Consider the following 18,207-nt stretch of genomic DNA (forward strand, 5'->3'; position numbering starts at 1 on the left):
TCAACATTTTCCAAAGATCCCCAACTTGCTCTTTTGGCATCATCCATAATAAAGTAGGGATATGACCTTGCTAGAAACTCTCAAAAGTTCAGAGCAAGACTCACGCTAGGAAAAGAAGGGACTTACATTAGGGAATTGGGCACTGCAGTAGCGACTTCGAAACATGACAATGGTTCTAGTTAGACCTCCTGGATGATGGAGACCCAAGGATTGCCAAGTGGGATGCGTTTCTTCAGGGACGTTAGAGTGACTAGATTTTTTTTTTTTAAACACAGCTTTCATTAGTATTTAATGCAGTTCTTTTTAATATTTCTGTCTTTGAGTGTATATATAATTAAAACAACACCACCATGGTTATGATATTGGAACTTCTTGGAACTATTTTAGATGTAGGACACCTCATGGTTCTGGATATGTGGGAGAAAAACTTTTATTGTTCTTATCCTGGGATGGCTTCTGCCTTGTTTTTCCAGTTGATTTCTGCTCTCCATGTCACTCAGAACCTGGAGGCCTGGTCAAGTCCTGTGCTGGATAATGAGTGGCAGGGCACGTTGTGGGAGTATGAACTGGGATTCTCGACCACAGTCCTCAATCTTGACGACTCCTACCCAGTCTCTAGCACTGGTCACCCATTCCAATATTAAAACTGAAAGTAAAAGCTCTTCTTTCCTGGATGTTGTACATTGCTCTGGTTTCAGGACTTAATGAAGTCCAGGTTCTTGATGTCTCATCACAGAAAGAATTCAGTGAGAGACAAAGTGGTAAGAAGTGGATTTATTTAGAGAGAGAAACACTCCACAGACAGAGTGTGGGCCATCTCAGAAGGTGAGAAAAGGCCTAGATTTTTAAACTGGGTCCTAACAATGTTGAGTCTGAAATGGCAAGGTGACAGTGAGCACAGATGATCAGAAAGGCAAAGAGGCAGAAGTAGTCAGGGACAGAAAAGACCAAGTCATTTTCCAGCTCTTGCCTGATGGCTCATTTCCAAGATCTACAGAGCTGGTTCTCAACTGGTATGCCACCTCCCTCCCTCCCACAAGGTGTGCTGATGAATTCTGATGGACGTGTACAAAACGCATTGTAGCCACGTGTCATGTGATGGAAGGCTGAGCTGAGTGGATCTTATGACATAGTGTAAAGATCAGGACACGACTTGCTCTGAATAGGAAAACAGACAAAGAGTAGTGTCAGGCTGGTGCCAGAGAAAGACGGTGTGTTTATTACATTTGAGATAAAACGTTCTCCCGAGATCACGAAAGAGAATGATCAAGGCTGTGAACCTCGACACGCAAACGGTCACAACATGCGAAGGGTGACCAAGGAACTGTGGGTGCAAATGAGTATCTTCAGAGTGCTGTCCCCAAAGTCCACATTCATATCGTGCCTCAAACACAAAAAATGGCCTTTGGGAATTAAGGGCAGCTTGTATAAATAGCATTCTGGACAGGATGGGGACTTTTATGGATTCAAGAAATATAAAGTTAGCATGTCCTACACAGAGTGCTGTTATATCCCAAAGCTGGCTAAACATTCTCTCTTCTAGAAGAAACTAAGGGCAGCAAAGTCCTTCCCATGTTCAGGACAATTATTTTTATTTTTATTTTTTTGTGGTGCGCAGGCCTCTCACTGCTGTGGCCTCTCCCGTTGTGGAGCACAGGCTCCGGACGCGCAGGCTCAGCGGCCATGGCTCACGGGCCCAGCCGCTCCGTGGCATGTGGGATCTTCCCGGACCAGGGCACGAACCCGTGTCCCCTGCATTGACAGGTGGACTCTCAACCACTGCGCCACCAGGGGAGCCCTCAGGACAATTTTGAGTTTACCAGGATTGTAAACTTGAACAACAATACAGAATGGATTAGTAGTTTGGGGGCGGGGTTTGGACTCAGGTACCACTCACCTGAATCCAACTGCTGCTTAACCCCATTTGTGTCTCCCCACCTGGAGACGTGGCTCCCAGGTGGGGCTGGGCAAGACCAGGCTCAGCAGTAGAAGCCCCTGCTTTCCACTTTGCCACAAGACGCTTTTGGGAGTTGGCTGGGCTGCCATGTGCATAAATTTCATGGGCAGTTGTCTCTACCAATGAATTCTGTAGAGAACTCTCTCCTACCTGCCACCTTCTCTCTGATTCTCATGCCAGCAAGTTGGAATGACCCAGCCTGAGACGCTGGTCTGAGAGCAACAGTGGCCTCAGTGGTTAAAGTCTTCATAATGTTTTATCACCATTGGGGCTGCTCTCTGAGGGAGAGGCACGTGGGACTTTAATAGAACTTGCTTCCTGATTACAAGCTATCCCACTAGGGAAGGTCCTCTGGGTGAAACAGAGCTTTTTAGTTTAGAAAGCTATTTAGAAATCAGTATCTTCATGCTATGTGTGTTCATTGCTCCTAGAGGGACATTGTTCCTAAGTCATTTCAATGGAATTAATTAGAAATATGTATTTAACACTAATACATGTTTAGTGGAAGGGGTTTTCCCTTCCTTTCTTTTGTTTTATATTTGTATCTTTTTATTTAAATCTTTAAAATCTTTATTTTTAAAGATTTTAAATCTTTATTTAAAATTTTTATTCCTTAATTATATTTAAAATCTTTATTCCTTAATTATATTAATATATGTATTCAATTTAAAATCTTTATTCCTTAATTATATTAATATATGTATTCATTTGTTTTACTCTGTAATGAACATGAAATAATTTCAGAATCACAGTACAAATATACTCTAAGAATAAACCCATTAAGTAAACTTTATTCTTTCTTGGCAGTTCTCTTTGTCTTTACAATATATTCCTATTGTATGGCTCTGTCATACTTACTTTTGTTGGTCATTTAGGTTGCTTCCAACTTTTTCTATGATAAATAATGCTATGATGAATATTCTTATATATTTATGCACATCATCAATTATTTCTTTAAGTTCCCAAAGTGGGAATTTATATTAGTAGATTAACAGCATCACAAAGATTTACAATATTTTGTTCCCAAATTGTCCTCCAGAAACACTGTACCAATTTACATTTCCAGACGTACATGAGAATGCCAATTTCTACATAACTTTTCCAGCTACATATTATCTTTTTAAAAGCGACTTTGTCATTTTGGGAAAAGACTATAATTTTAATCTGTAACTTGTATATAATTTTAATTTAATTATTATTATTTTTTGGTCACGCCATGTGGCATGCAGGATAGTTCCCCAACCAGTGATCGAACCCGTGCCCGCTGTAGTGTAAGCGTAGAATCTTAACCACTGGACCACCAGGGAAGTCCCCTAATTTAATTATTAAGTAGGTTCATTTATTTAGCTCATCTATTTAGAATCTATATTCCACCAATTTCTAAAAAGTGACTTAAAAGTTGAACTGAAAACAGTGTAAAGAAATAGAAAAAGAAAAGGCAAAACTAATTTATGGTGAAAATACTCGGAACAGTGGTTGCCTCTAAGAGGGACAGAGACAGGAATTGACTGGAAAGGGTCATGGGGTGATGGAAACTCGAAACATGGTTACATGCATTTATCAAAACTCGTTTTAAAAAGTGAATTTTGATACATTTAAAAAAAGGAACTGGGCTTCCCTGGTGGCGCAGTGGTTGAGAGTCCGCCTGCTGATGCAGGGGACACAGGTTCGTGCCCCGGTCCGGGAAGATCCCACATGCCGCGGAGCGGCTGGGCCCGTGAGCCATGGCCGCTGAGCCTGCGCGTCCGGAGCCTGTGCTCCGCAACGGGAGAGGCCACAACAGTGAGAGGCCCGCGTACAGAAAAAAAAAAAAAAGAAGCACATATATTACTGAGTCACAGATTTCTAAAAATATCTTGATGATTATTTCAAGGATTGTGGTTTCCTTTGAAATCCTGTGCATCTTATTTTATGCATTTGAAAATATTATTGTGAGAAGAGGATCCAGAGAGGTCATCCGTATTGCCTAAGAGGCCTGTGATACAAAACCAGGATAAACCCCCAGGTGTAGAGTGAGAAGGGAAGCGAGCCTGGAGGAATCCCAGGACTCAGCGCCGAGAAGGAGGAGAAGCCAGGAAAACGTGGCTTCGCAGAAGCGCGGGGACGCAGCATTTTGAGGACAGTGGAGTGGCCAGGCGAGCTAAAGCTGCCGAGAGGTGCAGTGCAGTGAGGACTGCAAGAGACGCCCTGCATCACAGACGTGGAAGGCATCTGACGAAGAGCCGTTTCTGTGGAATGACGTGTGTGGCAGCCAGATTGCAGTGGGTTGCGTTGTGAGTAGGAGGTGGGGAAACTGAGTCAGTCAGCGTAAATGATTCTTTTGAGAGCTTTGTGAGGGAGAAGCAGTAAGTGGAGGGGATGGGGGCTCAAGGAAGGTCTCTTCTGTTGCTCTCATGATTTTTGGTAGGAAACCTTGGATCATGATTAAATGCTGATGGGAAGGGAAGGCTCTGGTACAGAGTTGGAGATGCGGGAATGGAAGGGACAGTGGATGGAGTGAGGGTCCTGAGCAGAGATGGAAGGGTTGGTGACTGGGTGGGAATGAGGGGAGGGTGGTGCAGAGGGAAAGGGGTGGATGGGTTGGGCAGCAGCGAGCTGAGGGAGCTTCCACGTGAGGACCACTGTGGAGTGGGGTGGAAGAGAGGAGGGATTGGGGAAAGGGAAGAAGGCTTGAAGTGGAAGGGACAGTTGACCAGGGAAACTGGGCAGCATCGAAGAGTTGCAGGAGGTTAGTGGCCGTGACCTTCCAGGGGCACCATTTTTCAAGGTTGGGTGATTTTTTTCCGGTAGTCACCAGTGGTATGGGTGCAGACCCAGAGACCGTGGATGGGCAGGATTTGGCCAGAGAGGTGTGTCAACAAAACGAAGGGCAAGGGAAGTGTTAAGAGGATCAAGCACAGAACATAGGCTGCTTGGGAAGGGAAAAGTTGGTACAGAGGGGACAATGAAAGGACAAAGGGAGAGGAACCAAGGGACCAGAGGTTATTCATTACTATCTCCCCATACCACCCAACACAGTGTCTTGGACACCAGTGATTTATAATTCCTTAACAAATAAGGCAATTGTTGTTGTCAACAAAAGAAGGGTTTAGGGTGGAATGCTGTATTTATAGGTTATGTTTAATGCGAGTATGCCCCTGAATAATCATGTCTCGCAACTGACTGAAAAAATTTTAAATTTTGATATCTGAATTTTAATAGGTTTTTAACAAGTTTCTTGGTTTTAAAAAGCAATTAGAACCATTTTTTTTAAGTAGGGGATTTTAATAAGATGTTGTAAACTGAAATATACAGCACTACATAAAATGCGAAAAAAGCCACTTTCTCATAATCTTCACTCGTGCAATTTCTGACCTGCTGAGTCTAATTAACACGGGGAACTCTTGGGGTCAGAGGTCAACATTGCTCGGCACCGGTGATTTCACTGAGCTGGGATGACAATTGGTGTTTGTCTAGCTGGGCCGAGTGGCAGAATCACCCCGTGGAAGGATTGACTCTAGGCCGTCCTGCTTATCTGTTCAAAAGGCAGGACGACATTCTGGAAGCAGCTGCAATTTAAACTGACGGTTGCCCCATTTTCCTGCCATGCCCTATTTTTAAATTACCTAGTGGAACTCAGGCAAAGCACAGAAACGGAGGAGAAATGAAGCACTGCCGGCTTTGCCCAGACCAATTATCACTCGTTTGTGCCATTTACTGCTGTGAAAGGCTTCTAGGACCCTGGTTTGCCCAGGGGCCTGCACCCCAGGTCTTCCAATTACTCTATAATGTGATCACAAAGGAAACCTTCAGTTCAGTCTGGTGAGTTACCTGGTGGGACATTTAAGCACACCAAGATGACCTCTTATAAAGTGCGAGTGAGTCCTGGGTCAACTTTGGGCTGTTCTGAGTTTCCTCTGTCCACGGAGAGCTGCTTCCGTCTCTGTGTTCTTGCCCACCTGTGACAAAAGGAACCTACCCAGAGCTTTAAGGAAGCCACCTGTCGCTTTGCGGAGTGGTAGGCCAGGAAAAGAACGTTCTCTTTAGCCAGTCACTCTGGTCGCCACCGATGAGGAGGTGGTTTCCAAATGGTTGATTGCGGTTTCAGTCTTCAGACCCAAACTGGCCGTTGCACGTTGGCGGTCTCAGCAAACCACTCTCTTCTTGATGATTTCAGGCCAGGCCCGGGTCTGCCCACCACTCGTGGTAACGGTGCCCACCTTCTTCTCTTGCTCGAGGCAGGGTCCTGCTCTGGCGGTTGGGGCTACACTGCTGTGATTTCAACACGTGCACATTCCTAAAACATTCCTGTGATTGGCGGTCATCAAACATTCATGGAGCTCCTAGCGTGTGGTGGAAAAAAGAGCAACTAAGCCCGTGCGCCACAACTACTGAGCCTGCGCTCTAGAGCCCATGAACCACAACTACGGAGCCCGCGTGCCACAACTACCGAAGCCTGTGTGCCTAGAGCCCACGCTCCGCAACAAGAGAAGCCACAGCAATGAGAAGACCGCGCAACACGACTAGAGATAGCCCACGTGCAGCAACGAAGACCTAACACAGCCAAAAATAAATAAATAAAAAATTTTAAAAAAAAAGAACTTTCTAACAACTAGTGTGTCTAAAACTGCAATGGGTGACTAGACTAAATGTCCTTCAAGGTCCCTTTCCTGTGCTGTGAACCTATGATTTAAAAAAAAACAAAAAAATGTGTTCTTCATCTACACCATCCACACGCTCCTGCCCGTGCACATGCGGGCCGCGGTACTCAGCGGGGTGCTCCTGTCTGCCCCTCACCTGGCCATCACCCTGTGCACCAACGCCTGGGACCAGTTCCCGCTCAAGCAGTTCTAGAGGCTGGAAGTCCAAGATCAAGGTGCCAGCAGATTTGGTTTCTTGAAGAGTCTGGAAGTGAGTCCTGAAGAATGAAGTCTCAGAGAGCTGTTGGTGGGGAGGTGACCTGCCCAACAAGACAGCAGGTCCTAGAGAATGCCACCCTCTGAGGGACAGCATCATCTCTGCTTCCAGGCCCCCTGCACCATCTCTTCCTTCTGTCCCTCCATCTCCCTTGCCCTGTGCCCTCCCTGGGCACCTCACCTAGGTCCTGCCTTATAACTTCCTGCCCCTGGGTGGGGCCTTTGTCTCAGATTTTTTTTAATATGAAACATGGCAAAGTAGAGAGAATAATAATAAACTCCTATATACCCATCATTCAGATTCGAAAATTGGCATGATTTTTCGCACATTTACTTCATTTATTCTTTTTTCCTCTTGCTGAAGTCTATTAAAGCAAATTCCAACCATCAAAAAAGAGCAATAACCAGTGCCTGCGCCTGAGTGGCTCCCAGCCTAAGGATGAGACAGACAGGAAGACGTATCCTAAGATGGGCTTGAGCCCAGACAGTGTTCTGGGGAATACAAAGGAGGGACAAGAACAAAGCCACCTGACCCCCAGGAGCAGCTATTCCCAGAGGAAGTGTCCTCAGAGTTAAGGGTCAGGCCATCCAGGGCCTTGAGAGCCATCAAACACTTTGCTAAGGTGTTTGAACTTGATCCCAAAGACATGGGGAACCACTAGAGAGCTTTTAATAGAGGAATGGCATGTTCCAGTTTGCTTCTAGAGGGATCCACTCATAATGCTGCCTAGGAGACTGGCCGGAAGGGGTGAGGTAAAGACAAAACGATCAGGAAAATGGCTCCTACAATAATCCAGGCAAAAAAAAAAAGACAGGGCCCTGCAAAGGAAGGTGCTGGTGGACAGATTCAAGAGAGAGGAGGGAAGACAGTCTAACTCTGGTGTCTGACGGCCGTGAAGTTGAGAAGGGGCAACAGAAGGAGGCGTCTGAGATAATCTCCAGAATTCCGGCCTGGGCAGCAATGAATTCAGGAAGAGGAACCAATCTGAGGGGAGAAGACAATGGATTCAGCCTCTTGAGTCTGAGGGGGTGGTGGGACAGGCCAAGGAGGACAGACCAACAGCTAAAATGGAAAACAAACTCCAACGAAAATTCCCGACAAACCGTGGGCTGCACTTTCTGCCTCCTGACGTCCGTGTTGGGCTCGAGATGCTGGGTGTGGAGCTGCATTGTGACTCAGGTGCACCTCGAGGGCACGGAATCTGCGCTAGAGTCGAGGGGGCGGGCGGCGGTGACCACACCTGGCCAGGTGTTAGGGATGACTCACAGCCTCCCAGGTGGGCCCCCCCACCCCCCGGCAGTCACAGCCAGCATGTATGTGTGTGACCTGCCTCATTTTCACACAGGCCCGGGGCCAGAACGAAGGGAGGCCCGGCCCACGGGGAGTCTGACAATGGACAGGTAGAAGTTAGAGAAAATTAAAAGTGTGAGTCACAGAACGCATATGCCGTGTGCTAAGCTGGCTGCTTCCGTGACACCATCAAGGGTGTTGGTAGGTTGACACTGACAGATTAATGGGAGAACAAACAGCTCCCCAAGAGCGGTTTGAAAGAGGAGAAGCTGCAGGTTTCACAGGCAGGAGAGGCTGGAGAGGCAGGTAATGAAAGGAGACATGCAAATATACCCAAGTTGGAGGAAAACACCAAATGCAAAGCGAGCCAGCCTTCGTGGACACCTGACTCAGCAACGGAGAGCAAACGTTTGCAAAGAGCTGCGGTGGGCAAAAGCATTGTAGTGTGGAGTACGCGACGACGGTTTCTGGGAAACAAAACCCCTTGCTGGCCCGTGGGATCTTGTCTTGTTTCATCTTTTGGACTTGACCATAAACAGGAGCAGTGCTGTCCTATAGAATTTTCTTCAGTGTTGGAAATGTCCTATATGGCAGCCATGGGCCACATGTGGCTCCTGAGCCTGGAACTGCGTTTAAAATGTTATTTTAATTAAATAGTCCCACATGGCTAGTGGCCGCTGTATTGGACAGCACAGTTTTAGGCTTTTGCTGCCCTCGTGTATGAATGCACTTTCTGACTGTTTAAGCCACTGCAGATTACTTGAAGAAGCTTTATTTTTCATTTCAACCTCCAACGTTTGTGTGGATGATCACGAACAAAACAATTAAGATGTTTATGTTGGGTAACCGCCTTCACACTTAAGCTTACCTTGCCTTCTGGGAGGTTCGGGCGATCTCACGGATGTAACCATCCTGCTGAGCCAGGCCTGGGGCAGAGCCGGCTGCTGCTGGTGGCAGGTTAGCCGCCTCCTTCCAGTGTAACGCTGGGTCCTGGTGACCTGGAATCTAAACGTTTAGCCGCTCGGTTGCCGATGGTGAAAGGATGACAATCCTATTCCTATTATCGGAGCGAACGGTGCTCTTGAAAAGCTGAGGGCTGGTGCCCACCTTCTTTGCCAAATATAGTGACCACATGTCCTCAGTCCTTGAGATTTGTGCTCTTGGAAGTGGCCCATCCAGCAAGGATGCAGGATCTTGGAAGATGAGAAGGGGCCACGATGACTTTCTTCATTGAGGGTTGCTGTCCCCCAAGTCCTGAGCTAATCAGTTTCATCGTTTTCTCTGGGGAAGTTGGGGGTCCTGGCCCTTCTCTGTGAAGTCTTTTTTTTTTTTAATTCAATTTCTTTTTAAAAATATTTTTATTTTTGAACTTATTTTTATTATGTAATTTTGGTTGCGTTGGATCTTCATTGCTGCACGCAGGCTTTCTCTAGTTGTGGTGAGCGAGGGCTACTCTTCGTCGCAGTGCACGGGCTTCTCATTGCGGTGGCTTCTCTTGTTGCGGAGCGTGGGCTCTAGGCTCAGGGGCTTCAGCAGTTGTGGCACGTGGGCTCTAGAGCGCAGGGCTCAGTAGTTGTGGTGCACGGGCTTAGTTGCTCCGCAGCATGTGGGTTATTCCCAGACCAGGGATCGAACCCGTGTCCCCCGTATTGGCAGGTGGATTCTTAACCACTGCGCCACCAGGGAAGTCCCCTCTGTGAAGTTTTGAGAGGTCAAAATATCCTGATGCCCCTGGCACCACAGCAGGCTCCTCTGGGCCAGCAGTGTACCAGGGACATTGTTTCCTGTTCATACTGAGAGACTGCTTTGCTTTTTAATGTACTAAATCATCCAAGGTGTAGTTGGTTCTGTAGAGCTGCTGTTTATTTCCCTGTTAAATTCTAATTTGATTAAACAGCTCACAGGGTTGTAGGTAACTTTGAAAAGGGTGTGAAATTAAGTTGCTACGTTAGGTTAGCTCTTAGAAATGTGGCCTGAGATGGGGCTGAGAGGAAAGAAGGTATTCTAGAAGCCTCAGGAGCTGCTCCTCTATCGATAAATGTTGGAGCATCATTTGCAAGCATAGCTGGACACCAAGGCAACTTATAATGAATCTAATGTTAGTATGACGCTTGAGCATCTCACACGTTCTCACAATGATCCTATGAGATAATAGCATAATAATAAGGATCTCCTTGACGGGAAATTGAAGTACTTAGAAGTAAAGTGCTTTGTCCGAATTCACACTGTAATGAGGGAACCCTTGATGATAAGTGTTCTTTGTACTGTGTCACACAACTAACTTAAATGTATTTAAGAGGTGCTGCTTTATTATTATTTTTTTTGTAATTTTTAAAACTTGAAGTACAGTTGATTTACAATGTTGTATTAATTTCTTCTGTACAGCAAAGTGATTCAGTTATACATATATATATTCTTTTTCATATTCTTTTCCATTATGGTTTATCACAGGATATTGAATATAGTTCCCTGTGCTACACAGTAGGACCTTGTTGTTGATCCATTCTATTTTGTGTGTGTGTGTGTGTGTGTGCGTGCTTTTGTGGGGGTTTTTTTGTGTGTATGTTTTTACTAATGATTTTTTTTAACTTTTTATTTTATATTGGAGTATAGTTGATTAACACTGTTGTGATAGTTTCGGGTGTACAGCAAAGCGATTTAGTTATACATATACATGTACCTATTCTTTTTCAAATCCTTTTCCCATTTAGGTTGTTACATAATATTGAGCAGTAGGTTATACAGTAGGTCCCTGTGTTATACAGAAGGTCCTGTGTTATACAGTAGGTCCTTGTTGGTTATCCATTTAAAATATAGCAGTGTGTATATCCATTCTATTTATAAAAGCTTACATCAGCTAACCCCAACCTCCCACTCCATCCCTCCCCCAAGCCCCTCCCCCTTGGTAACCACAAGTCTGTTCTTTATGTCCCTGAGTCTGTTTCTATTTCAGTTCATTTGTGTCATATTTTAGATTCCATGTATGAGTGATATCATATGGTATTTGTCTTTCTCTTTCTGACTTACTTCACTTCTATGATAATCTCTAGTTGCATCCATCTTGCTGCAAATGGCATTATTTCATTCTTTTTTATGGCTGAGTAATATTCCATTGTATATATGCATCACATCCTCTTTATCCATTCCTCTGTCGATGGACATTTAGGTTGTTTCCCTGTCTTGGCTATTGTGAATAGTGCTGCTGTGGACATAGGGGTGCGTGTATCTTTCTGAATTATAGTTTTGTCTGGATATATGCCCAGGAGTGGGATTGCTGGATCATATGGTTATTCTATTTTTAGTTTTATGAGGAACATCCATAGTGTTCTGCATAGTGGCTGCACCAACTTACATTCCCACCAACAACATATATAGGAGGGTTCCCTTTTCTGGGAGGTGATGCTTTAAAGAACCCCTCAGCACAGGCTTGGTAGTGATTGCTTTATCTTGGTGTTAGATTGAACACAATCTCTGCATAACCAACGGTTAAAGCCACGGGTCGGAGTGAAGAGGTTGTGCCATAAGGGAGGGGCTACCATGTTAACTGTGCATTTATCTGGGGATCTGCCCACCCCCAGGCAGGTGTTTAGAAATGGCATCTTGATGCTGGATCTATTACTTGATGGTAAATGCCTCACTTTTTCCAGGCCCATCAGCATTGTGATGGTCTAAGACTGGGTTAAGGAATGAACAAGTGATGGAAGTTGCAATACAAGTGTCAAAATTTGGTGGTAGCATGCTTCACATCATGATTGTACAGTGGAAAAATTTCCATGGATTAAGCAATCCACTGTCACACAACCCACTCAATCAGGGAATGAACTTGCCTTCTCAAATCAGGGATAAAATGTTCTTTTGAGTTTTCAGCCACAGCAATTTCTAGAAGGAAAATACTCAGGGAAATGTTCCCTAGGTAAGAGGGCTTGGGTTGGGTTTACACTGTCTCATTGGACTATATCTTTCTCCTGCCACTTTCTGATTGACCGAGGATCTTTCGCAGCTCTAGTGCCTGATGTGACATTCCATACACTAAGCTCTGGAAATTGCATCAGTCCGGCCTGGGTTCTCCTTTGGGAGGTGCTAGCATTCTTTTTTTTTTTTTTTTTTTAATATTTATTTATTTATTTGGTTGTGCCGGGTCCTAGTTGTGGCATGCGGGCTCTTAGTTGCGGCATGCATGTGGGATCTAGTTCCCTGGCCAGAGATCGAACCCGGGCCCCCTGCATTGGGAGCACAGAGTCTTAATCACTGGACCACCAGGGAAGTCCTGGTGCCAGCATTCTTATCCTGGGAAACTAGCTCTAGGATCTCCCTGGCCTTGGGGACCCTGTAGAAAGAGGTTTCATAAATTCTGCATTCCCTCAGGATTTGATACAGAGCAGGGCAGCCCCAGATTATGAAGGTTTAAGAACAACCAGATTTTCACAGAATTTGGGTGGGGGTCCAAACCTGGGAGGAGAAATCTTCAAACTAGCCCATGATTGTGGGAGTTGAAGATTTCTGGGCTCTGGTTTGAATGTCATAAGGGCTCTCTGGCTTCACTTGTACCAGGCAAAAGTCGAAGGATTGAGTGAGGAGGGATTGGGATTATAAACACACAGTCCTGATGGCTGTTGACAAGGATGCGTTCCATGACACTTCCCCTCACCCTGACCTTCCTGCACTTTTGTATCCAGAGGCAAAATCCTCCAGTATCCCCCAAAGAATATCTGTAATACAGGGAGCAAAGCAGAGGTGAAATTCACTGTGGAAAATTCGAATCTTGTCACTCTTCTTGATAGAGAAGGTGCAACTTGGAAGTTACTTGTACAGTCAGTACCCAAACCCTTGGGATAGCATCATCTGGAAAAAATCGAGAGTATCAAGTAATGTTGTTCCAAGTTCTCCGACAAACTGAGGTGCGGTGACATAAAGCAAACATGAAAAATCCTGTTCGCGTGCTTTAGAAATTGCCAGTTTTATGCACTTTACCACATATTTTTGTCTTTATTTCATAATTACTTTTATATGTACAGCTGCATCCTTTTTCAGATGTGGTCTGAGTGTTTTGCAATGATGCCTTAAAGAATGAGTAATTTGTGTAGCATGAAGAAGGGAACTACAGGAATCTGTCACCAGTTTGTCCCCTAAACACAGTTTGTGGAGAGGAGCGTGAACCTTCAAGTTCTAGAATATCCCAAATGCATGAGTGTTGCCATGCGAAATGGCCAAGACTCTGCATATGAGTCTTTGCATGAAAACAGAAGAACCCAGCTGCCCATCTGTTTAGTAATTCCAAACTAGGACTATGGCTTCATGCTACTGTTTGACTGAAATTACATTTTTTTCATCTGTCCTTGATTTTTGTTTCTAAGTGCAAAACCGTGAGAATTTATCTTAATGCTAAAAATGTGTTGTTCGAGCCAAACTAGATTTAAGTTTTGGATTAATCTCACTCCCTAAGTTTAATCAGCAGCAGGCATTATATTTAGTCCTTGGCTAACGTGAAGAGGTGCAGGCAATGTGCTCTCAGCGCTGCCGACATTGTGAGATAGTCTCTTTCACCTTCAGCCTTTAGGTGGAATATTTTATTGTGCGATTTTATGTTCCTTAATAGGGAATATAGATCTCTCCCAGGGATACATCCATAAACATCAATCGCTGATGTTTTTAAGGTGTCCTTCGAACATGAAATAACCACCATGTGAACCTCCTCGATTAAAGAAGAAACCCCAACAAGGACTTGATTGATATCAGGTATCCAGGATCTATCTTGAGGATCCACACCAGTGATAGAAAAGAGAGTCCGTCCTCTAGAGTATATTTCAGGCATAAAACATTAAATAAGAATTCATAAAAGGCATATTGCTCGTCTTAATTTGCCATACCAACAACCATTGTTGAACGCAGCTTGCGGTATTCAGTGCTTGCATAGGATAAGTAAAACTCTTACACAGATAAGATCTTAAACATGAAATATGATCATATAGCTCAGGGGTTCAGAGCACCCTCTCAGGGGTCAGACTGCCTAGAAAGAAAACTCTACTCCACCACGTACTGGCTGTGAAATCTTAAGTAAAGTTTCTTAACTTTTCTAGGGCTCAGTTTTCTCATCTGTAAAATGAGGCAAATATATAGAGATTTATGAGAATTAAATAAGTGAATAGGTATAAAGCGCCTAGCACGGTACTGGAACATTGTAATCACTCAAGTAGTGGTAACTACTGCTACTGTAAATCATCATTTTCATATTGTTATCACATTATACTGATCTTATTATTTATTGTTATCATCCAGACAAAAATATTTGAACAATTTCTAGTTATTACATGATGCAATTATTACTGCATTTTACTCGATTTGAAATAAAAACTATACTAAGCAATGCAATGGGTAAGACTATAAGCCTACATATATATATATGTATGTCTACGTTAATGTAGACAGATCAAGTAGGTGTAGATATAGGTATATAGATATATTACGATGCAGTGCTTTAGAAGGCCCGGTGCTTCCGACTCTTAAAATCAAAGAATTGCAGCATTTCTGATTTGGGTGGTACCTCAGAGACCATCTCCATTGGTCTACAGGAGAGAAGAGTGAGGCCCAACCAGGGTGAAGGGGGAAGGTCACACAGCAGAGGAGGGGCAGGGGTGGCACCCAGGGCGAGAGCTCCTGCCCCTGCCTCTCCCTACCCTGCCCTTTAAGATTCTTCAGCATCTCCTTCTGGGGCTGGCTTTTTCCTAAGTCAGTTACATACACACACACCCCGCAGGAAAAGAGTGTCTCCCAGCATTCTGAGTACCTGTTTGGAAGATGACCCACTTGAAAACCGGGATCTCTCAAAATTTGTCTCTTGTCCCCAAAATTGATCTCGTTTCTTCCCATTTGGGTCTCTTCTGTATTCCTGTCGTCTCAGGCAAGCCTGCAGAACAAAAAAAAAGATGTTTCTTTGGTTTAGGTCCACAGCTAGCTTTGATAACTTTATACTTAATTCCTGTTGTGAGGAGCGTGCAATACAGGCGTCCATCTCTAAGTGTTCATCAATACCTGTTACCAGGTGTGAAGACACTCACCCAGGCATCACTCCCTCCTCCCTTTGCCCAAAATGTCAGGTCAAAAAATATTAGTCACTGCCTTAATAAGTTCAAACAACAGACATACTAAGAGGCATTTTGTTAAGTACTTACCCAACAATTGCCGTCTTAAGGAAGTACCCAATACGCTGCGTTTACTTCTCTTTCTGTTCTCTTTCTCTCTTTTTTAAATTGAAGTATAGTTGATTTACAATGTTGTGTTAGTTTCAGGTGTATAGCAAAGTAATTCAGTTATACATACATATATATGTGTGCATGTATATACATATTCTTTTTCAGATTCTTTGCCCATATAGGTTATTACAAAATATTGAATATAGTCCCCTGAGCTATATAGTAGGTCCTTGTTGGTTATCTATTTTATATATAGTTGTGTGTATATGTTAATCCCAAACTCCTAATTTATCCCTCCCCCCTTTCCCCTTTGATAACCATAAGTTTGTTTTCTATGTCTGTGGGTCTATTTCTGTTTTGTAGATAAGTTTATTGGTATCTTTTTTTAGATTCCACATATCAGTGATATCATGCTATTTGTCTTTCTCTATCTGGCTTAATTCACTTTCTTTTTTTTTTTTAATATTTATGTATTTATTTGGTTGCACTGGGTCTTAGTTATGGCTCCTTAGTTGCAGCTCGCTGGCTTCTTAGTTGTGGCATGTGAACTCTTAGTTGTGGCACGCACGTGGGATCTAGTTCCCTGACCAGGGATCGAACCCGAGCCCCCTGCATTGGGAGTGCGGAGTCCTATCCACTGTGCTACCAGGGAAGTCCCTGGCTTAATTCCCTTTCAACTGATATTTCAAATACTCCAAAATAGCAAAACTTCTTGCAGCATTTCTATAGATCCAACGACTGAACTCACCTTTGTCCTACCAGGGCCAAATTACCCACTGTAAAGAAGTACAGTGTAAAGACGGACACTATTGTTCTCAACTAGGCCCTCCATCTCCCTCTTCCTGCCTGTGTTGAGAAAGGAAAGACTCCTTCTCCATCTTTTCCCCTCTGTTAGAAAATGCATCTCCTTCCTTGATGTAGAAGGACTTGCCAGAATTTCACGGCCAAGGAGAAAGCCAATATTCTGCTACAAGGTTAAGAGTAGAAATGACCTGATATTAATAAAACATTTACCACTTGGACTTGGGAACAGTGAATCAGTTACCCACAGCTCGTGGAATCCTGGATTCCCAAGAGAAAGGTGCTGTTTCACCCCGCCTTGCTTGGAAAGGGAGAGCACCCCAAAATGGTGGGGTTCTTTTTCCCCTTGGGTTTATTTTCAAAAACGATGCCGTATAGACAGCAACCCATTTTAATAATCCTGGATAGTGTTTGTTTTAATAAATAAGAAGTCCCCCCCACCACTCAATGCTGAATAGTAGTAACTATAATAAATAAGTTACACAAACAGACACCAAATAATAGAATAAACCAAGGTAAAACTAAAGAGAGCCAGCTGGAGAGTTTAATGGAGCTCAACTAAATATGGGCCTCTTTTTTCTTATTCCTTTACGATGACTTCAGATTGGAGCTCCCTGTTGAGGGGGGAGCTCTGGCCTGGAGTAGAGTATTGTTTCCTGGAGCCACAGATGTCTCTGTTATCCTAACCCACTTGTATTAAAGGCACAAGAAGAAAATGCTGATGGGCTGAAAGTGGAGGAGCCTGTGTTAGCTATTGCACGCAGGACCGAGGCAGACTTGGTGGGATGAACAGAATTCCTGTGGGCGGAGTGTTTTTTGAAACTTCTCTCCAAGAATGCATGCAACTTAAGTATTTCTTTACCAAAAGGGGAGGAGGAATAGAATGGTTTGCAACGTTGAAAAAAAAATTTTTTTTTCCCCTCTGATTCCTTATCCTTCCTCTCACAGAGGACCAGGAGAAGAAACCAGTGGCAAGGTAGGTACTTCCTAATTTTTATCTTGAAACAGCCAAGCAATCTTTCCGTGTAAATCAAACGTTAGCCCTCTCCAAGTTATTGCTTCGCTGAGAAGGAACATGGGGACAGAGCCAAGTTCGGACTTCCAGTCCTAGAAACAGCAAGAACCTAGCCATACCACCCCCCGCACCCCCGTCAGGGGCTGGTTTTCTTGTTATTTGTAAAGTGAATGATGTTTTTGGTGTTTTTGATGCTGGTTTTGTTTCTGCTTGGAGGGTCCTGAAGGGACAGGGGCAGAGGCGCCTGAAATCCACAGGAAGGGGAGAAGGAACAGATTTGTAATTCATCATCACCAGGGGCTCCCCTTACTCTGGAACTTTATTTCCCTTTCAATTTCACGTGTCTGGAGCTAGATTGCTATAAATAAGTTTCTGTTCGTGTGACAAAACTGGCCGAGTCTTGAAACGGGAGGCTTCAAGTAACTTCTTCTTTCTTCTTTCTGCGGAGAATCGGGGCTTCCTCCTTTCGCGTCGCGCCCCCTCGCCCCCCAAGCCCGTCCCTCTGACTGCAGTGCTCGCGGTCAGGCTGCCTTCTGTGCAGAAGCTACCACTGTAGGGCAGAACACAGAATGTGCATCTGTGCCTGTGGGGGATGACATGGGTTTTGTGACTCACCGTAACTCAGTACAGGTAAACACGACAAACCACAGCTCTGCCACTTTCTAGCATTGTGACCTTGGGCAGGCTGACTAACTCCATGGATTCTTGCTTCCCTCATCTGTGAGAGGGAGATGCCTCTGTGCTGCAAGATTGCCGGGAGAGCATGAGGCACTGTTGGTAAGACGCTTAGCAGAGTGACCGGCTCGCGGTGAGCGTTCAATAAAACTGTTCATCATCATGACCACCACCACCACCATCAGGCTTTAACTGTTGTTTCCAATCCCATTTCTTGGTTTACTCCTTTTTCTAAACTCAGCCTTTGCTAAATAATGCGATTCTGATCTTGGCTGTGGAAGAAAAAAGACTTGAAGTTCATCCTTGTTTTTCTGAAGGCCGGAAGGCCTGCAGGCCTGAAGTTCATCCTTGTTTTTCTCCCCTGGAAGTAGAGGTCTGTTTCC

General features: G+C 44.4%; 1 protein-coding gene across 1 annotated transcript in view; it reads right to left on the minus strand.

Moving 5' to 3' along the window:
* The window catches only part of MARCH10 (membrane associated ring-CH-type finger 10), an 80,620-nt gene that overhangs the window by 56,484 nt on the left and 5,929 nt on the right, over nt 1–18,207 (minus strand). The window contains exon 2 of the mRNA XM_029213124.1: nt 14,928–15,047. Coding sequence (XP_029068957.1) covers nt 14,928–15,047 — 120 coding nt within the window. The remainder of the gene's footprint in view (nt 1–14,927; nt 15,048–18,207) is intronic.

The sequence above is a fragment of the Monodon monoceros genome, unplaced genomic scaffold, assembly GCF_005190385.1.
Source record: "Monodon monoceros isolate NGI ecotype Baffin Bay Population unplaced genomic scaffold, NGI_Narwhal_1 Super_Scaffold_9, whole genome shotgun sequence".
Lineage (NCBI taxonomy): Eukaryota > Metazoa > Chordata > Mammalia > Artiodactyla > Monodontidae > Monodon > Monodon monoceros.